This window comes from Geospiza fortis, unplaced genomic scaffold, assembly GCF_000277835.1.
Source record: "Geospiza fortis unplaced genomic scaffold, GeoFor_1.0 scaffold13, whole genome shotgun sequence".
In the NCBI taxonomy this organism is placed as follows: domain Eukaryota; kingdom Metazoa; phylum Chordata; class Aves; order Passeriformes; family Thraupidae; genus Geospiza; species Geospiza fortis.
Genome location: NW_005054384.1, coordinates 248,525 through 271,764, shown reverse-complemented (window position 1 = coordinate 271,764; position 23,240 = coordinate 248,525). Strand labels below are relative to the sequence as shown.

Sequence of the window (23,240 nt, the reverse complement as noted above, 5' to 3'; positions counted from 1 at the left end):
ATTCCTGCAGCAGTTAAAGCAGCAACAAAAGCTATGCAGCACCTTCCTTAAAAACAAATCTGAAAAAAATGCTTTGTGTTGTGTTAATCCCAGCTCTGAGACCTAACAGACACAGAAAAATAAGAGCAGAGTCTGCAGTCTGTGGCTGACTAGACAGATGTGCAAGACCCTTTGAGAGCCTCTGTTCCATGTCACTGCCATCAAGCACTGGTACCAGCTCTGCTCTTGCACTAACATATGTCCCTCCCCCGATGAAATGCCCCATGGGCATGCAATGAATTATTGGATGGCAGGTTGCCAAAAGACAGCCAACCACTGAAACAGAAAGCTGGCACAAGCAAATACCCTTCTCAGTAGTCCTGAGATGATTTTTCCTTCACACACTTGGAGAAAAATATTTGCTTCTCAGTTCAGAAGAATAACTTCCACTGTTGCATCTTGCATTTATGAAATTCTTGTCATCTTGGCAGTGGAAGTAATTTTAATATTCAGATTTATTTGCATGGATTATATAATGCTGTCACACTTCTTGCTGAATCTCACTTTAATACTGGGACATTTTAAGACTCAGAGGCAATCGTGCTTGGGCAAAGGGTGCCCAGTTCCAGAAACACAGACAAAGCAAACTTTTCACAGATTTAAATGGGACATGCTATTACATGACTTTGCAGATCTGGGCATTAACTAGAACACTGGATATATTGGAGGCTATTCACATTGCCTGACTTCCCCTCTCTGATTTAGCTGTTTGAGTTAGGCTACAGAGGCAGACAGAAACCAGAGGTTTTCTGAATGCTATCCTGATGTGTTCCTCAGTTGTATGGACTGGTTAAAGAAGACATTTACTTTACATCCTTGGGTTAGGCACCTGACTTGAAACAGTGGGACTATCCAGCAGTACTCCTAGTGAAAGTGCCTTGCAGTGGGTTTTCAGATGTAAAAAAGCCAACAATACATTTGATTGACTTGTATAATATGCTCACTCAGACTCTATTTTCTCCAGTATGCCCAAGTCTACTGGTAATGAATTACTTTGCAAAATATGGATGTAAATAACCTCTTTTGCCCACCCTGGCATTTGAGGTCAGAGAGACCTGAAGCCACTTGCCATCCCTTCACTTTATTGTGCCACCTTGGCCATATGACCAAGCTTTTTTACATACCTGTTCAGTTTCTCTGCCGGGGGGGTGTAATTCTGCAGCTGCCCTGCCAGCCTCTCTGAGAGGTGCAGATGACACACATCACACTAAGTGCTAAGTTCTATAGTTATTACTGATACTAATGTCTCCCAAGTGGGGTTCTGCACAACTATAAAGCAAATCTAAAGAGCAGAGTAGTCCTGTGAGTTATCCAGCTGGATTTAAGATTTCTTTTCCCTTCAAGCACAACAAGAATAAATTGCAATACCAAGTCTGCTTCCTTTAACGGTGTGTGTATCAAGTGAATGACTTTGTCTCTGGTAAAACCCTGCTTCCTGTGGGGCCTTTCCTGCCCATCATTTCATGAATGAGTTTATGGGCAGAATATCAATTGACTTGTGTTTTTTGGTGGAGAGCTCTCATTTTAATTAATATGTGAATATTTCCCAGCTTTCCTCTTCTGCCTGTTTTGAAAATGCTGCAGTCATTCATCTTACTCATTAATTTAAATAAGATACAGCTTTCACTCTGCTCCATGCTTGCAGTGCCTTGGGAACAATCAGTGGCTATGCTCTTAAATGCAAGCAGCATCCAGAAGGTAAATTGCAGAGGTAAGACATTAGTTTTCCATGGATGTCCCGATTTTGTCAGGAAAATAGAGTAGATGTGACTGGGGAATTCTTTAGTGTTTTCTGCTTTGAAAAGGAGCTCTGTGACAGAAAAGCTTTTATGGGAGAAGAAAAAAGGGAACTTGAACTATGTGTAGGATTTTGGTGGTTGCATGCCTCCCAAACTTAGACACTGTGTCAATAAATCTAGCACAGTAAAAAATACCCAGAAAAAAATGCGAAAATACTTGGAAAAGTATTTTCTAAGGGCTCAGAGACCAATACTCATAAAAGACAGTATTATACACTATATTACATTAAACACATGTAACATACACACTTTGCATAACCTGGTTTTGGATGATGCACAGATGAATACAGCAAGGAGAACAAGCTGGATTCACCCTCTCACTCAAGGTCAGCCACAGAACACAAGGATAGCAATAAAGTAACTGCCAGTTGCATCCCCTTCAGTCAAACAGGAAAAAGATTTTGGTAAAAACATCTTTCCATCCATGGAAGGCACCACAGCCCCTGTGCAGGGACAGGACCTGTGATCACACCAAGGCAGGCTGGGCACTGGGCTGCAGCACAGAGGCTGGTGCAGTGTAACCCTGCTTTACTGAATGGAGCAGCACAAAGCAGGAGCATTGCCAATACTGAGATGGAGTATTGTACCATCAAATGTTTCATTCATAGATAGATTGTCTATTTTACAATATAAATTGCAAAGTGCTTATTTTATTCATAAAGGCTTGTTTTAACTCATCCTTCTTCCCTTCCAGAGAGTCACCATATGTCCATACACATGTTGAGGGGATATAGCTATGGGCTACATAAATCTATATCTTACAGCAGGGGAAGAGGAGAGAGAGTGAAATGTATTAATTGTGCAGGCCTGTGATTAACAGATCTGTCATTACCACATGCAGATTACTGCACACCTATAAATGCATTACCTTGCTACTAATTAATCTTCCTGGGACTTATTTTACTGTAACAAACTCCTCAGCTAGTTTGAACAGCTGCCATTTGCCTTCTTTTTATAGCAATATTGACAGTAATATGCTGGATTCCATAAATATTTGTTCATTACAGCCAGTGAGTGGAATGCACATGCACAAAGGACCAAGTAATGGGCACAACTGCTGGCCCTGCCAAGTGACAGCCTTTGCCAGTGGCACACATGTTCTGTTCTGGATTTGAAAGGAAGAACTTCAAATCTCTTTGCACTTCCTGCCTGAAGGACAAAGCTTTTCTTTGCATAACCTGTGGTATCTCAAAATATCTCATAAGCACAGGGCATGGGACTCACCCAAGAGAGTTTGCAGAAAGGAGTCTAACTCTCTGCTGAAAAGGGCAAGAGGGGCAGTGTCCCTGGATAACTGCTGTGCTGCTGAGCAAACACCTGAGTCTGCTGCAGGAGCCCATTCCATGCAGAGAATCTGCCTGCAAGGACAATGCAAGCAACTCTCACAGTCCCTGTGGCTGAAGGAGGACAGATTGGCTGGGTCACAGGGTGACAGAGGTGCTACCAGAACACACCTTGAAGGATGTCCCTCTCCTGAATCTGGATCCTCCTATGACCTCCTAAACTGATTTTCTTGTCTGATAAATGACTTGCATCGTTTGCCTTGCTAGGAGCAACAATTAAGGTGCCAAAGTGCAAGGCATTTATTTGCCAGGACATGGTTTATGGTGTTTCTTTTGCCAGTATAATACTTTTTAGCAACCTCTCTGGCTCCCCACAGAATTCTGAAGCAATTCAAGGATGGACAGACAAAATGAAGGAAAGGCAAAACTACTGAGGATCTATGACTCTTTCAACAGCATTTTGTGAACAAATTACAACAGCCCATTTGTAAGAGTCCAACAAGTTTTCTCTCTCATTCTTTATGATTTTTAACAGAGGAACTAGGACAGGCAGCAGAGCCATCAAATGCTCCTGAAACCACCCCACAAAATTATATGTGGGCACAAAAAGCAGGACCATCTCAGAAGAAAAACAGAAGGATTCCATTATTGCAGGCTGGTCTTGCAGGCGCCTTGGAAATGGGGGCACGAGAGCTGCAAACCCTGCAGATAATGTGTTGGGAAGTGATACAAACATTGATCATGAGCAAAATAACTAATGGCAAAGGAAGTGCCCTGGAGACAGCAAAAACCACAAAAAAATCCCTCTGCTTTTTCTGCCTCTCATAATCATGAAGTTATTCATATTTCTCATTGGAATTGCTATTAATGAAAATAGACAGGACACAGGTTTTCAGCACAAATGTGGTTTCAAAGCAGCCCGTGTGCTGGGTTCTGCAACTGCAGCTCATTCTGCAATTCCTGTTCATGGGGAACTTCTGCATCTGCCCACCTACACAAACATTCACCTGCATGATGGGCTGGTAACTCTGATTAGGATCTCTACCTCAGCAGCAGCATCTTTGTTCCTGCAGTGCACAGCCCTGTGAATCCATCTTCCCTGCAGAGTCTTGGAGAAGCAAAAAAAAATTAGAGAAGCTCCTTCCAAGCTGATCTGCTTAGGTCATCAGAAACTCTCCAGGGAGTCTAGGTGTCTGCCTTACACCTGGACTGCTGAGCTTCAAAGTGACTGAGATGCAGCTCTGGCTGTTTTATGACATTCCTGCCTGTCAAAAGCCATTTCAAGGTGGGTGATGCCTGAGAACTCAGTGAGTGGCCTACAATTTGTGATCTGCAGCACATAAGAGGATAGGTGAGAACAGCAGGGACTGTTTGGGTGGTGCAGTGGGTGGGAAATCATGCCCTGGTAGCTCATAATGGACATTTCCCCCAGAGGAAGCCTGCATAACCCTACACCCAGGGATCTTAGGCAGGAATTGTGCCAATGAGAAGGTGTATCTTCTCTGGTATAGAAGAAGGAAAGTATTATCCAGGAGGCTGGCTCTTGTTGGCAGACAAGACTAAACCAAAAAACCCCAAAGCCCTAAAAACCAAACACACACACAAAAAACCCCAACAAAACAACACCCCCCCAAAAAACTCCACCAAAACCAACCAACCAAACAAAAAAACCCCCTAAAAAAACAGAACCCAAAAAACCCACAAAGAAAAGTGAATGTGAGAGAAAAACTGTATTGTTTCAAAGGACAAGCAGAACAACTGGGTAGTGACTGGGACACAGGCAAAGAGATGGTAGGAAGGAAAAAGTGACTGAGAATTTTGATCTGAAATACCACTCTGCAAGCTGGAAGAGTACAGTGTGCTCCCTGCATTTGGGAAAACTCAATTTAGGAGTAGTGTTTAAAATATTTAGGCATTAATCTTATGAAAAAAAAAAACAGCATCAAGGCCCTGTCCATCTGAACAGACAGTGCCTGACTGAGATGAGTGCTCAGCAAGTGGAGACATTTTCTAATAGCAGGATTCACGTGGGATGTGTGAGAAGGCTTAGGGATGATGCTTTCCTTGATGGCAAACAATCAAGCAATTCAGTTCACTGATCAACAGACACAGCAACACATACATTTAGAGATTTAGGTCTCTCCAGAGGCAGGGCTCCGTGAAAGCACCAACCCCTTGGAGTTGTGTTCTTGCACCACACTGAACAGATTCAATCCAGCCTCATGACCTGAAATGGAGCTCACCTCTCCTATTCCTAAATGTGCATAAAACTCTGTTTTGAATGCCTGCTCTGTTACATTTCTTCTGTGCCTAGTAAATAAAATGCTTGTGATTTTGTGTGCTGCTCCTGCATGTGGTGTTCTCTCAGACACTTTTACTAACATATTGACTAGTCTGATACTAGACACTATAATCACAATATCATGAGTCAGAAGCACGAGACATGCTAGCTGGGCAGACTGTGTATTACTGTGCAGCCAGGAGAAAAGCAAAAATTGAAGTTAAAGAGCCTTGCCTCTAAAGTCAGCTTGTCAAACATATGATTAAAGCTTTCCTACCTCTTGAGCAAGGCATTGAGAATAGGCTAATTACCCAGAGCCAAAGAAATAGGCATTTTATAGTGGCCTTGAAATAATAGATTCCTGGTTTGCAAATACTTCCAGCATGCAGGAGAGTGAGGGACTGATAACAACAGCTTGAGTTAAGCTTAGTGTGGGCAGGTGTTATGCAAGCTGCCCTCACACAGCTGTGTTAAAACAAGTCATTCATGACCTGGCATAGCCCTGTTATTCAGCTCCTGGTTCTTCCAACAGCCACATAATACACTTACATTTTGATCTGCACATCTGTGAGGATCCAGCAGCTCTGCCACTGCATCCTTTTTCTGATGCTTAACCCTTCTGCTACTTCAGACTAGGGATTTTAATGTGGTTGGTAACATCCTCACCCTAATCCAAAGGGACCCCTATCCTTGGGTTCACTACAAGTCCTTCACAGTTTGAACCTGGACTGACATGTCTGAGTGCAGCCCTTCCTCAAGTGGAAAAGGAGAAGAGACATGCATCATGCTGTGGTTTGTGAACTTTGCAAATGAGAGTGAGGATGTGAGCAGCCCTACGAACACCTGTGGGCACTAAAGCTGAATTTAAATTTAGGCCTCAAGATCTGAAAGGCCAATTCTCTAATCTGTTTCCACAATCCTGCTAACTGAAGAGCTGCTGTCATCAGCAGGCAGACTCAGTGCCACAGCTATTTTCAGTTCAGTTCCTCAGTTGGAAACATTTTCCTTCCCCCGCCACCTCTCCAGGCTTGATGTTGTCTATGAGATAACTGGCATGGAGAGACCTGCTTTTCTCCCCAGCAGCAAACACAAGAGATACAGCAGAGATTTTTATCCCCCTAGCAGACTGTACTGAGTGGATACCCAGCAAGCAGAAGGGAGGCAGAGTGAGGGTGTGACTGCTGCTCCCTTGGAGCCGTGCCTGCACCAGGGTCCTGCTGCAAGCTTCCCAAAGCACTGAGAAGGGCTGGGTGCCATTCACAGCTGTCAGCTCTCCTCAGCTGCTCAGCCCTGGCTGCCAGTTTGGTTACATATGTGCCAGTTCAGCTGTGTAACGTCACCAAGACTCCCTGTGTCTGAGCTGTGCCTCAGATCTCCCGTCAGCCGCAGCTCATTGCACAGCTCCATGCAGGGTCAGTGCTCCAGCCCCACTTGGGTTTAAAACAAAATGCTTTTATCTTTGCCTTCCTTTGTGCTTGCTCGTGAATTGACTTAAGCAAGGGATGAACTACTCAAGCTCCTGGCAGTCAGGGCTGGGCAAGGTGGAGGAAATGAGACTTTCCCCAGGAGAGCTCTGCTAATGTACCCCCTGCATACCTCAGTCTGCCCTGGGCTCTTCAGACTTCCTGCTCTGAGCCCTTCCCAAACAGAGCTCTTGGTCTGGGCTTCAGTATTTACCTCTCTGCACACTAATCTTCAAGTTATAACATAAAACACATAAGGGAAGACAAGGAGATAGGTCATGATGAATAAACACCTAGACAAGGAAGACAAAACCATCATACCAGAACAATTTCTGTTACAGCTGGTTCCAGCACACTCTTCCAAGACATTCAGCTTACAGGATCAGTACTGAAGGTTCTACTTGTGCTAAATTTTTCCTACATGTCTTTGGACTAACCACACTCAATTGCCTTTTCTGAGGCACTGGATGACATTTTTGACACCCCATTTGGGATATTCCTTCCAACTATCACACTGCAAGAGTACAAGCCTCAGCTGCTACACTTGACCTGTCAGTGCACAATGAAGGGCTTGGGCATGATGAGGTGTCTAAAGTGGCATTAGATTAATGTGTTTAGTCAGCTGAACCCCATCTTTACTAGCTTTGACTTCCTGTAAAAGGGAAATACATACAACATACTTTTAATTTCTGTATATACAGCGCCAGACACACTGTGGCTTTGATCTTGGCTGACATTACTGTAATAAAACTGGTTCCCATCCCCAGCAGTTGTTTCCAACTCAAAACACATGCTTCATGTCCCTCAGCTACCGTTCCTGAGCACCACAGCCCCTCTCCTGACAGCTCTTCAAACCACATCAAAACAATGCTCAGGATTTCTGCTATCAATCCTGCTCACCATGCTTTCTTCTTAGTGAAGAGGCTCTTGTGACTACATCTGGAATGGTGACTTACTTTAAAACACTGACCATGGGCCATTCTCACTGACTGCAGCAGGAACTGTTGAATACTCCACAGTTTTTGAAACCACTTTGTAAGAGTCCTTGCAAAGATTTAAGAGCACACTTTTGGCATCTGCTTAAAAAATGAAATAAGAAATGGTCTTGCTCTATGAATACTCAGCTTGGGGGTTTGTGGCATTTCTTCCAAAACTTTTTTGTGGAGATACTGGCACCAAATGCTTTCTCTGCCTCTCTAACCATGGGAAATAAAGCAATTAATCAGAAGGTATGGCAAAGGCAGCTTTCTCACAGAGTAATGTCCTCTCCTGAGGAGTAGAACCAGTATCAATGGATTAATCTTGACAGCTTCAAGAAACACTTGCCAGCAGGGCAGGTAGAGAAAAAATTATTTGCACAAAGGTGTCTTTGCCAGCTACATAAACAATGGATTCCCTCTAAAGCCTTACCTTCAAAGATATTTCTATGCAACAAACTGGTACTATAAGAGAATTCCTACATGAACACAAGTCTCTCTTCTAGCAGGGAAAACAGAGGTGTTATCTCCCCAGCCAGTCTTTGCTAGGGAAATAGCTTTTATAGAGGATAAAGTTAATGCCCTATCAACATTAATGTCAGTGTCTATGCTATAGCTGGTCACACACCACTGCTCCAGAGCTGTCAGAATAAAGTTCTTTGTGCTTCAGGACTCAAGAACCAGGGAAAGGAGGAACTGGAAGGACCTGTGAGTTGAAACAAGACAAGCCAAATTCTCAGCTGCAAGAGAGCAAGAGCACTGTAGATCACCACAAAACTTCTTCAGTCAGAGAGGATATTATAGGAAGAGCTTTTTTCCCAAGATGTAAACTACAGTAACCTGGAAGCTCATGTAATTGCTGTAACCTTTGATGCCTGCAAGGGTGCAAGAAATAAAAAATGAGCCTGTGAGCAAAAATTAGTGCAGTTTTGAAGTTTGGTCTCCATACTGGCACCCATTCTCTCATGCAGAAGTGGCACAGAGATTTGGTGCTCATCACAGTGACCCTCTTAGGATCAGCTAATTATCTCAGAGCTGCTCACTCAGTGAACTGGCTGATGGAGTCAGGCACATGCCTGAATTTAGCCCACCTTCCCAAAATGGAGGAAATTCCCAGATTCCTAGAAACACTTTTCCCTCTTCACCAAATTATATCAGGCCTTCTGATGCTCTGTTGGAACAAATTACTGCTGAATTATAGGTTGTTGCATTGGCCACAGCTTTGTCCTGAATACCAGCAGCTTCTTCTTTTGCTCTCTGTTCAAACAAAGGAAACATTGTTTTTTCCACACTGTGCTTTGACAGAAAACGCAGGCTTGAGCTAAACTGCTTTAACATCTTGTTGGGTTAGGTGAGATTTACCTCCCTAGCAGTAACCTAGGGAGGTAGGTACCTCCCTACCAGCAGAGAAGGAAGGGGAAGAAGAAGGTTTTCAAATGGTTGCTTGCTTTTTGTTTTATGATCAAGTCTTCCTTTGAGACAGAAAGAAAAACTGGGAAGTTGTGAAATCTACAGGACAATGAACCTAAAAGCTGCTTTTGCTAAAGGCTGGGTTATTAAATTATATGGCTAACAAAAACCAGAAAACCAGCCCTTTTGATTCCCTTACATGGAGTGAACCATCCATACATTCAGGGGAACAACAAAACCCTTGTATTTCTTAAAATTATTAGTATGATTACTGTGAATTGCCAGAGAAGGAAAATAGTTCAAAACCACCCTGATGAAACTTGGAAATGCCTTATGTGATGCAATCCAGGATCAAAACTCTGTTCTTTCTGCTCTAGAGGGTAGAAAATGGTGTGAGAGCCTGTGCCACTGGCACTGTGGGGGTGGGTGATCATGAGAATATAATTTAGCTTTCCTGTGTCTTTTTTTTTTATTGGACAAAGGAGTCCAGAAAAAGGTTTCACCCCTCTCCAAATATCACCCTGCATACACATATTTCAAGAACCAATGTTGTAGCTGAAGGATTTTAAAGCATAATTTAAACCCCCAAGTTTTAAATTTCACTTTGTTGAGAAGACTAACATTTTTACCCAAGTATTTCCTCTTGGAAAGGGAGAAAGGCAAAACAATCAAGGATAAGGATCTACTGCTTCCTTGTTTTTTCACTCACAATAATAAGAAAAAAGACGGCAACATATTATGAGAGTCAGGAAGAAAATCTACTCTCAGTTTTGATTTTATTCCAATAGGAAAAAGTCAAATGTTGACATCATAGTTTTGTTGACATTGATGGAAAGGTGGAAGAAGAATCACCCTAAATGATCTTTTTCTTTGTTACTTGTGCTGCAGAGAAATCATACAATAAAAATGACGCTTGGAAATGGCAGCTTTACTTTCACCTCCATCACTGAAGATCATTGCCCGGTGTACTCTGCTACCACAGCTACCTGCAGGGTCACTATAAAGCCTCACAAATGTGTTGTTTTTTTGGTTTTTTTGTTTTTTTTTTTTTTTAATTATTCCTGATATGTATAGCTATTCCTTTTTAGGATATCAGAGTTTACCTGGATCTGACCACACATTTATTTCAGTATAATTATGGAAACCACATGCTTGTAATGACTGTGGATCCCATTCATGCCAGACACAACTGCATTTTAGCCAGTGGAATGCTGCACTGGGCAAACAGCGCTCAGTGGAGCGCCCAGTGCTGTAAGTGATTTCAGGCCCCAGATACCTGACACTCTGCCTTTGGTGGATGCCAGCTACACAATACTGAAGTGATGTGTAAACACTGAGGAGCCTCCGTGCTCCAAGACCTCACACTGGGCAACCTTTCAGAGTGCTGACATGAGCATGTTGTGTTATTGACCTTGGATGAAACTGACTGGGGCCAAGTCCTTACCCAGGCAAAATCCCCAGGAATTTCAGTACAATTTTTGCCTGAGGACTGTAGGAGTGATTCAGCCTAATGTGAGAACTAATGTCCTAGAAGCTTTTTCTAGGCAGCATCCTAATTATAGACTCAAGCTTGACATCTGTAGCACAAACCCATGCTGCATTTTGCAACCTGAGCTTCTCTGTGAAGAACCACCCAACAAAAACAAAGCTGACTTATCATTCACAAAGGCCTTTCATTAGGTGTCCTCAGACTCTGGTATTTCTGTTAAGAGCAGTGTATGAGCTGCTTCAAAAGATGACAAGGTAGGAAAATACCACTGGGTTTATTTTCTATTGGGCACAGCACACAGCTGGGAGCTGCTGTCACTCCTGTCCAAACAAACCATATGTTGGAACCTCTGCACATTAATACATGGATTTTTTTCCCCTAGAACAACCTGTTATCACAGTATACACTTCTTTTGTCCCTCTGTCTCTAGGTGAAAGAGAATAGATCTATCCCAGTTACTAAACTTGTGAAGTACCTATCAGGTGCCCTTGTGAAATGCCTACAAATTGTTGGCACTGCAGCTCATCTCTTCTGGGTTACCAGATGATTATTTTCCACATCAGTGGACAATGATAAAAGTAGAAGAGATTGTGCTTTCTTCCTCTTTAGATGAGGTGCTGACAGATAATAAATCATTTTACAAGACTGGCATTGATTTCCTTGTATTTGGATATGGAAAGCAAAATGCAACCATGTTCTATGATGCCTTTCTCAAGCCACCAACTGGTATTGGAGGAATTAAATTAATAAGGGTTTCATTTTCCAGCCTGTGCCTCTTAGAGCTTTTGTTAGATGATCTTAAGTTCTATGCAAGCCCCATGTGGGTTTTTTTAAATTGCTTTTTGACAATATCTGTACCTGCCTGTGAAGGGGTGGTTGTCCATGTGCTTCCATGTGTATGTAAAATACATCAGGACAGATTCCGTGGATGAAACTAGAATAATACAGGATGAACTAATTTGCTGTTGGCAGACAAGTTCAAGTATGCTCTGCTAAACAGAAATTAACCCAGAACAGCCTCTTTTTGCTCATACAGTAAGAAGACAGGGGTTTTAAGGCAGCGAAAGTCAAGACTGGATGTAAAATATATATCTTTTAAATATCCACTCTCTCATTTCCCCTCTGCATCTTCTGTGTTGATTCCCCAGCTGTTCATTTGTCCATTAAATTTCATTGCAGAAGATGGCCCAAGACTATTTTAGGCCACCCTGAAATTTTAGCTTGTAACCGAGTCTTTGAATATCCTTCCTACCTTAGACCTACCCAGAGCACCATGATATTTTATTGCAGGTTGAAAGTAATAAGCCACTAAAGTCACAACACTAAACACGTGATTTGGAGGCCACTGAGCAGGCTGACATATGAAATTATAAATTATGACATATGAAATTACTAAATATACAAATTGAACAAATGTACAAATTGAAGTTGGTGTTCTTTTGCCTTGGTATCATGACTACATCTGTACACAAAGCTCCCTCTATCCAACAGCTCCACATCACTAACTTTCCCAAAGGGTTGCACAGAATTTAGTGACACCTTTCATTCAAGTCTGTGGAGGGTATTTTGTCCATAACCTCACTGAAATCAAGTCTCCTTGTGGTGCATAAATTGACTATGCAAAAAGAAGTCAAGCCAACAGGAATTGGATAGATAAATCCTAAAATGCCTGGACTTTTAGGGACAGGTGGCCATGCTTTTTTCCCTGTTACTTGATAGAGTCAAGCTACTATTGGAGTTCTTGGGAATAAAGCCCTGTTTAGGTTGAAATTACTGAGGCTTCTATTCCTAGAGTTCTAAAACTCTTCCCTTCTATTTAAATTACCATCTCTCCTGTTCTCATTTATGGCCTGATGTGCAGAAGCATGAATTGCTCCCATGAAAGACACAGATTTTCCAAAAGCTGTAATGGTCTAAGAGGTACCCATTTCTTCTGAAATTTTGCTTTTTCTGCTGAAAAGTTCTTCCTTGTCTCAAAATAATTTTCTTCCAAGGAAGACTCTCATAAACCTGTGATCAAATGCAGTCTAATTCCCAGTTATGGTGATGTTCCAAAGTAACAGTGGTTGAAAGAGTGAGACAAAATCTATAGTCCACCAAAAAGTTAGGTTGCCATTGACTCCTAAGAGACAGCAAACTCAGATGTTAATGAACATTTTCAAAGGTCACTAAGGCACTACAGCAATGCTCTGAAGGTGAAGACTGAGGACTATTTCTTTTTAAACTGATTAATTTCTTAATATATATTTTAAAGCCTGCCTGTATGTCTGTACTTTTTGTCTTCAATTCTGCACTATTCCCACTTCAACAGAGGCATAAATCTGCATGTACAGACACACACTTTTCATTATTTAATGTACCACCTGAAATATTATATGATTTTGATAGGCAACACATTGATTTGTACTGGGTTTTTTTCTGCTGTGCTACACGAAAACTTAATTATCTACAGCCATCAGTTCCATTACGATAGGGCCTTGAAGAATGATTAGACTTTTAATTTTAGTAGGGTAAGCTACTTGCAAATCAGTTCTTGAATTTACAGTACTATGTTGGATATGGCTTAAGAAGGAGAATTAATTGTCTGGAATCATGGAATGCCTTTACAAACCAGTGTGTTTTTTTACTTTTAGGGAATCTGTTGACATTAGTGAGGTCAGACTCTCACTGCATGTGGTAGCACCAAATAGAACTGAAATAAAGGAAACAGAGGGAGGACAAAATCTGAGCACTCAGAAACATCAAATTAATTCATCCTGCCCATTCAGAGATTATTTGTGATCCCACTCCAGTCTGTGGGAGTTTTGCCAATTAATTTCAATAGGAGGAGAATCTGGGTTGGACTGAAGTTTCCTGCTTCTGCCCACAGAAACAGAGGCATTCCAGACCACTCTCAGGAAGGGAAAATAAAAGTGCAAATTCCAAGTAACTGTGGCAACAGGAGGGGCAGTTTTCTTTGCCATCCCGTACTTTTGAATTCAGTAGCTGCTCTGTGACATGATGTGTTTCTCCCCTCCATCAAATTAAAGCTTTCTTCTTGTGGGGAAGGCACGTCAGGGAAAGAGCACAGAACAAGACCATCAACACAAACAGCCCCCAGAAGCCTTTTCACATTTCCCACCTCACATCTGTCACAATGGCAAATCCTTGTTTGCAAACAGCATGGAAAAACTGCCTTAAATGTGGTAATTCCTCAAAAGACAGGGAATTAGCTCAGCCTGCTCTCAGTCCATGTGAGCAACAAGTGGTGATGAGCTCCCTCAGCAAAGTGCCAAGACCTCTACTATGGAGAGAAGAGCTAAAGACTGCACAGGTTGTCCAACTCTGGTTACATTTATCTTGCTTTTTCACCCTTTCCTTCACTAAGGTGCTCTCTGTTCTATCCTTGGACTTGGTAATTTCATTAAGGGCTACAAACACCCAGGAAGGCTTTGGGCAAGGTTTGAGAGGAGCTGCAAGCACACACGGAGGCTTTGGACAAGGTTTTAGAGCCTGAGGAAAGCAGCAGCATATGCAAAATATGACTGATGATGCCCTAAGGACTGTCACAGGCAGTCAAACCAAAAGGGGATGCAAGTGAGTTTCTCTTCCCTTCCACCTTGCGTCCTCTGTTTTACAGGAGGCAGTGCCCATACTGACAAGTAGGCAGCACTCTCTACAAAGTTAAAAGACAGCAAAATCTGCCTCTGTAGCTGCCAAGGACAAAGAAAAGATGGGAAACATATGTTCTCTGTGTTTGGGATGATTCAGTGTAGGTAGACTACCTGGGTCAGAGCCCAGATGGTGTAAACTGCTGAGTCTCGGAACTTATATTAGCTGAGTCTCTAGATTAATAAGTATTTTTTATTTGAACTTCTGAACTATTCTGATACTCTTTATTAAAAAAAAAAAAAGCCAAGCCCCCAAACAACCTCCAAGGGAAAAGCAAAGAAGCAAAAACTGATGTGACTTCTTTAAAGTATTGGTGTGAATCACTGTCAGAGTTCAGGCAGGAGCACATGTCCTCTGGCATCAGTGCAACACCTCCGATGCAAAGGCCACACCTGAAGTTTATTCAGCTAACACAGCAACTTAAGGAGGTCTGAACTGCCCTGTGTGCTTCAGTCATCTGTCATTTGAAATTCTCAGGGCTGATACCTCAAAAGTCAACATTAATTAGTCACTGAACAAAGTGTGGTTGAAAGGGCAGTCACAGTCAGCCATGGAGTTCAGATCCTGTGCTAGAAACAGAAGGTGATGAGCTTTGATGAGCACTTGAACAAAAGACACTGAAGGTGCACAGGAGGCAACTGAGCTAAACACAAGAAAACAAGGAAGACATTGGAGTCTTGGTGATGTAAGCTTGGACTGGGAGTAGGTGGGATTCAAATGTCTTGGGAACACTCAAGCCAAAGGGATTCATGAGGGAATTTACATCTGTGCCATCTGTCCTTCACTTATTTTGTAAATGGCTTTTGGAAGAGAAATAATGCCATCTTTCTCTTCCAATTTAACCCTACTGGTGATTGACTGCTGGCAGGGATGCCAAAACATTCAACCCAGGAGATAACACACCAAAAACAAACCTCACCCTAAACAAAATGCCCTGCCCTGTCACTTACTCACAGTACCTTTTCTGTGATGTTATCTTAAGCTGAAACCATTACTTCTCAGTTGTTCTGACTCATATGTGAGAGAACTAATTTTGATAAACTACGTCTTACAAAACTCACCTTATCAAATTGACCAGGAAGAACTGACAGCAAGTTGGAGATGTGTTACCTTTCACTTCTTAATATCACCACCCACAAAAGGGGATTGCTAGCTCAAATACGGATTGACCACACTCAACGGTACATGCAGTGAATCCTCATTTGATCTATTCATGTATGGTATGCCACTGAGCAGCAAATTTTGGACATGATTAATACATTTATTTCTGAATGATTGCTCAGGTGAAAGTAAACTATATGAGCTATGAAAATACCAGCAAAAAAATCAAAGTAACCTGATTTGGGAAAAGTCCGAGCAAGTCACCACAGTGACTGCTTCAAGTCCAGATACCTAAGCACTGTGGGTATAACCTGATATTAACCACCCAATTTTTTTAGAAGAACTTCATTGTTTTGGCAGCAATAGTGGTTACTAATATTCTTAATGTCATGAAATTCTATTAAGTCTTGCTGAAGAATGAAAAGCCCAACTTTTGCCATGTCCAATCTTCCTGTTACTGGAATAAATGTTTGTGGTGGGATCATTCCATAGATTTTGATTGTAAGAAGGGTGATATCTAGGGACGTGTTTCATGTCTTCTCTTCCAAAATCAAACAAAGAAAAGGCACATTTCCATGATGAAAGCCAAGAGTAGAGCCATTGTCCACGGGCTGTGTAAAGGTTCAAAGTCTGACATTTCCCAAGTGCACAACCAGCCATGACAACTGCTAAGTGGCTCTGAAGTGTTACACAGCTTGTGTTGGTAAAAGAGAAGGCGGCAGAAGATCCAATACAGGTAATGATATGTTGGGGAAGCACTGCTTTCTTCAAGCCCCTCCTTCTTCAGGATTTCTAATAAGGGATTGTTGGTGAGTTTTCACTTCGTAAAAACACCTTGTCAACTCCAAAAAAGAAGAGTAAGAAATAACACCCTTAGAAGAAATGTCTGAGAGCTTAACCTATCCTGGCAAAGGCAAACACAAATCCACTGATTTCAGTGGAGTTACAGATGGCAACAGAGGGACAACAGAGCTGATTTGGCCCTCCTCCCATACTGTATCTCTGCTTTCCCTGAGAAACCTTTGCTTCCAAAGGAACCAACCATGTGCAAAGAGCCTACAACAATGAGCTTCAATTAAATAAATGAATGGAGAGCACACTTGTATTTTAAAACTTTTCTCAGTAGTGGACTTTCCCAGCAAGTATTGACCTTTCATCTGTTTAATTTCAGGATCTAATGCCCCTATCACAGACTAAACACTGATCTGCAGAATATCAATTATTGTACCCGTATTTCTGCTTCCCATGGTTTCCCACAAGCATTAAATTGGAATCATGTATAAGCATATTGCATGTCTCAGAAAGAACTTGTTCTTCCTTAGAAGCCACCTCAGCACTACAGCAGATGGGCACAGGCTTTGTGGCTAAAAGCATGGAGACAGACAGAGAAGGAGAGAGAGAAAAAGAAAAAGAAAGTGAGAGAAGAAAGTTGCTTACTGTTTCGAGGCTTCTCCTCATCCATGCCTTCATCTTCATTTTCTGGATCAATATCTTCTGCTTGAGTTATCCAGTCCAAGTATCCCTTCAGATCCTCCTCTAGCTGCTGCTTTTCCCGTAGCTTCTGGAAATCGCCTCGAGCCTTGGCCTTTTCTCTTTCTTTGGAAAACTCCCTAGCAAGAGGGAGGGAGGGACAGGACACGGGTGGAAAGGAGGAAGAGATGGAAGAAAAACAATGGGTTAGATTGATTTCCACCAGAAAGTCTCCTCAGTCTGTGTAGCACATCCAGCTGTTTCTATTTTCACCTGACAAACACATGTATGGAGCACCCTTGCTGTGCACACAGATGTAAAACAGCTGGAGTGTCCACATATCTATCAACACTTAGGAAAAGACTGATACCTTTTTCAAAACTTTCCTTCTCAGCATTTGATTGACAATTCAAATACAACACATATGTGACATTTATGTACAATTTTGTGTACAATACCAGACATTTTCTAACATTCTGTAAACACTTTATATTCTCCATCAGTTATCTACAAATGTCTATATGAACAATGGTTAAAGATGAACTGTTTGACAATAATCTGACATCTGGAGAGTGAGCTGGTGGCTCTAATTTGTAGCCAAGTTTCAATCTGTGTTGAAGGTTTTATATTTCATCACAACCAAATTTAGCTAGTTAAAGTGTAATTAATGGTACTCACAATCCTGTACACATTTAATTATGGACAATTTCACCCACAGTACTGGAAAATATAGTTAAAAACTCAGACCTCAAAGTTTTGCCAAAGACTTTCAGCATTCGAGGGTGTTATCTGACATGAAATAGATTTTTCAAATCTCACACTGGGTGGACAAATGCAATAAATTTTGGATAGACGAAACTAATAGATTCTGCCAGAAAGTGGACAGGGCAAAACATTTGATGATAGTTGCATGAAAGAACTCTGTTGGGAATATAGACTTAAAACAGGGCATATGAACAAGAATTTCCTGTTGCTTTGTTATGATCCTGGTTCTTGGCTTTGTCTTCTTTTTGGCTGCAGTGCTGTTTCTTCTCCTCTTTCAGCAATAATTTTTTTCAAGAAATGCTGACCTCCCTTATTTAGAGACTCATGTGGTTCTAAACCAGGTTTTAACACTTGTATTTTAAAAAGTAAGTTTAATGATTGTGAAAATTGCTGGACCAAGAGTACTTAAGCATTGTCTTATATCTGCTGAAGCAGATCACTACACAAGACACACACAGCAGATAATACAGGCCACTCTTTCTAGGAAAAGAGGTAAAGCCATTCTCCCCAGTGCATTATCCATTACTGTTGCTGCAGACTGTCAGCAATGAATGGATTTAAGAAAATGCTACTCCACTTGGCATTTGTCTTAGGTTTGCTCCTGCAAAAATGAATCTACCGCTGATTTTGGTGGCATAATATTAGGATAATGAAAATCCTAGCCAAAATGTGAATTTTGTGAGTGCCACATGGCTGAGGTGGAGGTGGGTTTCTAACAGTGATGGTGAGGTGCTTTCCTCCTGTCTGGTCCAAAACCTGCTGAAAGACTTCCATGGACTTCACAGGCTTTGGATCAGGTTTTCAGAATTCTGAGCTGTGCATGAAACCAGCACTGCAGCAGGATCAAAGCAGGATGATCCCTTAATTTCTACCAAAAAATGTGACAATGAATGCCAGTGTCATCTGCACCCCTGCTGCACTGCTGAGGGTTCAGGTCCTCCCAAGGAAATGTGATAAAAAAGGTGGAGGTGAGGAAGAGAACCAGTGGCTTCTCTGGCCTGAAGTTAGTCCACATTCAGCTCTGGGTCCAAATTCAGCCTCAAGGCATGGAAAAAATGAAAAATCAAATTTTCTCATACTGGGAGTGATATTTTGTTATTTACAATATAAAAGAAACAAATAAGCCCAACAATAATAATAAAAACTGCACAAAGATTGTTAGGAAAAAATCCATCAGTGGTGGTTATATTTTCTGCTTCAGTAACACCTTTCCCCTGGGTCTGCTACACTGCTGTATCCAAATCAATAAATTAACTCTTAAAAAAATAACCACCGAATGAATCTATGTATTATTAAGCCTGTTTGTTAAATCAAATTCCAATATTTTGATTTTCAGCTCGTAAAGTATTATTTTAGAATCTAAAACAAATGGGTCCGATTCTGAAATGGGCTGAACCTAGAGTTTTCTAACACAATGCAAAATACTGTGATTGCCTTGTGTAAATGACCTGCAATTCCATGTCTCTTTCCTTCGTACAACACATGACACTCCACATCTCAAATGACTCTCCAAAGACAACTGGTTTAAATTGTCTTAATTTCTATGCTCTACTAACACTAAACCATTGAGAACAGGTGGCTCAGGAAATTGCTACTGCAATTCAAACCACCTCCCACGTGGGCAAATGTAGTTCACAATCAAGAGTTCCTATCAGTGGCCATTTTCCATCCCATGGCAAGGGAGCTGGTGGCCTCAACCCAGGGTGTATTGCAGGCAGGTGCACACATTACTGCTGCCTCCAGCACAGCTGGCAGTAAATGGTCACTGTTTGCAGCTCCAGCAGGCAGGCCAAGGACCAAAGAAGCTTTTGATGGAAGTGCCATGTTCATCTAGAGTCTTCTAGTCTTTTTGCTTTCACAAAAAAGGCTGCACAATCATGGCAGGGTGAGGTCAACAAAGGCTCACAGAACTAGCAAGCAATCAGTCTTTTTTCAGTGAAACCAAAATATCAGAGTGGGTGAATCTGATTGTTTTTACCACAATTCAGTTTGTTTCACTTTGGTTTACTTCTCCCAGAAAATTATAGAAATGTCTGCCCATGGGAATACCAGAGAGGAGAGTATTCTGGAGAGATGCTTTCTCTGTGTGAGGTTAGAGTGGGTCAAGTTCATAAACACCCAGCTCTGCATTATGTGCTGTTTCAGAAGAAAATTTCTCTTTCCTATCCCAGTGATGGAATTTAGGTTATTCATGCTGATATGATTTCTCACATTTAGAGGCAAGATAGAAAGCGAGCAAAACAGCAGAATTCTAACAGTTCAAAACCCTTGCTTACGACCGAAAATGGAGCACAAGGCTCCAAATCTCATCCACCCTGAGAAGTACACCAAGGAATGGGAAGGGTTGGAAGAGGAGACAGAAGATTAGGAAAAATACCTGAAAGGTCACAAAACCTGCTCAAGGAGGAGCTACAACCATAGCCAGCCTCCTGTTCACTCTGACCTCTTTCTTGGCAGTAAAAGCATCAAAAGCAGCCAACTGTGAATTGCAGGATCCTCTCAAAGCAGAAGAAACCTCTGTTCTGCTGCCCTCCATTTGCCTTAGGCAACTGCTTGTTTGGCCTGTGTCCTGGGATTTGGATCAAAATATAAAGGAAATGGGACTCTATATTCTTAGGTGTACTTGTCTGAAGGTTGAACCCCCTCTGCTTTTTTTTTTTCCTCATTAATTAACTGAAACAGATAACATAGATGTGAACATCTCTGATCTCAAGTGACTTCTTATCGCTTGTCAGAGCAATGATGTGGAATTGTTTTGCCTGGGCTTGGGGAGGTCTACTATGTGATCTGCTGACTGGATATTCCTTTGGAGTACATGAATTTTATATTGTGCTCAACCAAGTCAAGAGGAGATTACAGCTCTGCATTTAAATCCTCTGACATGCTATTTAGGCTAGTATGTGATTAGTAAATTCACCAGGACCATGAATGGATGATATACCTGAGGAAAAACAAATTACAAAAGAGCTCTTTCAGCAGACCAAAATTCAGCATTTCATTTTGCAGGCGCAATCAAGGTGTCTTTGTGAGTACAATTAATTACACTTATGTATTCAGAAGTGATTACCCTCCTCCCCCCAAGCTAATCTGTCATTTGTGAAGCCTACCTACACAACATGCCTGCTGAAGCTCCTGAAATAGATAAATGGGAAAAAAAATCAGAGATGCCCAGAATGGATTTTCAGAGATAACCAGGAATGCTGCTTTGTATCTAGAACAGACAGGTGGATCATCAGCATAGATCAGACTAATAGCAATAGCAAGTCTCCAAGAGAAAAAGCTGAATCTGCAAAGTGAAGACACTTTGTAACTCAGCAGAATTTAGAATTGCTTTAGAAAGTTAATTGTTTAAGAACTGCTTATATAGACCAAAGAAAATTTGGAACATTTCTCCCATAATTTCTGTGTTTTTTCATGGATGCAAATTCTCAAGTTTCTTTTTACTTTTCTCCAGTTGGGGACATTTTTGCAGAAACAGTGCAGCTGTCATAACACTGTGAAGACAGCCAGAAAGAGTGACTCATAGCTTAAACAAGGTGAACTTCATCTTTGGTTTCAGTTCCCTCTACAGACTCTTTCCATCTCCTACCACTAACTGTGGTGGTTTAGCTGCAGTATGGCAGGAGGTGGAACATTTAGGCCTCAAAACATTTTTTGAGTTGAAAATGAAAGAGAGAGGAAACTAAATTGTTAATTATGCACAGGTACAAATCCATTTGCAGGTAAATTTAATCAGCAGTGCTTCAATACTATGCACTCCCCATGGCTGGGCTCACAGGCACTTTTTATCCAATCAGATGCCATATAATCTTTAACAACATTTCTATAGGGTCCTTGAGTGCCCTATAGAAATCTGTTCTGATGGAACAGATCCCTTTCCCTGTCAGCTGATCATCATCCCCCACCAGTGCCGACATCCTTACCTGCTGGGCAGAGTATCCACCTGGAGGAATGAGGAGTTTGTGTTTCAAAACTGTACCAGGGCATCACTCTCCAGATATGCAAGCACAGACTATTGCCCAACACTTCACTACTGAGGATTTTCTCCACATCTCCATTATGGTGTGGAAACCCTTCTCCTTGCAGCAGCTGTCACAGCGGCTAGTCTCCTTCAATGGAGTCATGAAGACAGAAATAATATCTCCTGCAAACCTTCTATTACCTGTCCCTTTGCCAGATGGCCAAAGGTGGATCTTTTTCCCCAGTCCCACTGCTGCCCTTCCTACCTTGTTGGCCCAGGTACCTAGGACATAATTTCTGTGAGGCACCAAGTCCTCTCTCCTGCTCAGAGATCATTTTCCCCCTCTTTTGATCAAAAGGCAAGGGACTTCAGGGCTGCCTACTCAGGCAACAGGTACAGGCCCTAATGAAACTCATTTAGAGCTCATCAAAGGAGGCAGGATGGTAGAAACAAAAAGAGGATGCATAAAAGTCCTCGTACCATATTTATCCATGTACACAGAATGTCTGTAGCCCCCAGTCATGCCCAAATATGGAACTAGAAGCCTAATCCTAGAAGATTTTTTTTTTTTAAATCTTACAAGGAATGTTTGCTGGCTTGATTCCTTAAATTATGTGTCTCCCCAGGGGCAGTAAAGTTTTTAACTACTGGGGACAATACCCATTGTTTTTAATCAAAGCTACTAAAATGATGCTTTGCAGTGAGGGTTGTACTGCAGAACTGAAATACAGCTAAATGTCTGGATGTCTTAAAAATGCTTAAACACTAAAAGGACTTCTCCTGCTTCTCTGTTCATCCTTGGAAAAGGTCAGAGGGAAATGATCTTTTCTCCCTGCATCATGCCAAGTTTGCAATCTGCACAATAGAGAAGATGGGCTTACTGAAGAAGAAACGTGCCCAAGACTCTCTCCAGGGAAAATAGTCTCCTGGCAGGCTGTGCTTCAGATGTTCTAAACAATGTGAAAATTTCTCCTGTGAGAAGACATAATTTGGCAGGAATCTCATCCTACAGATGTAAAGGGATTTGTCTCATGCTCTCATTCCTCCTTCATTCCTACTGACTCTTCCAGAAATTCTACTATAATCCCCTTCTATGGTGCATGGATTGCTTTGCCCACAGGAGAGCACCGTGCTGTCCTCTTCCCACAGTGTACAGGTAGAGGAATGTGTTACAGACAAAAAATTGTCTTATATTCCTTTGATTTAGTCAAAAGACTCCTTCTGTGATACTAGGAATGCTGCATTTTGCTATTGGCACAGCAATACCCTAGGCCTTCTCTTAAGGTTCTTGCGATCAACCCACCACTGACCGTTGTTTTGGTAACCAGAGAGTAGGAATAGAAATACAAATTTTTAAAAATAAACAATAATAAAACATTTTCCTGGTACTGCTTACCCGCTAAGTACACCGAGAACCAAGTTAAGTACAAAAAATGACCCTATGATGATTAGTGTAACAAAATAGATCCAGGGCCAGTCCCTTCCTATGGCATCATTGACCTGGAAGAGTGGAATGATAATTAGTGAGACAAGCTCAGATTCTGAGCACTG

General features: G+C 41.7%; 1 protein-coding gene across 1 annotated transcript in view; it reads right to left on the bottom strand.

Annotated features, from left to right (window-relative positions):
* Positions 1-23,240, bottom strand: part of LOC102031898 (voltage-dependent L-type calcium channel subunit alpha-1C-like) — a 389,144-nt gene that overhangs the window by 123,641 nt on the left and 242,263 nt on the right. The window contains 2 exon segments of the mRNA XM_031060510.1: positions 16,931-17,103; positions 23,086-23,189. Of these exon segments, the coding sequence (XP_030916370.1) occupies positions 16,931-17,103; positions 23,086-23,189 (277 nt within the window).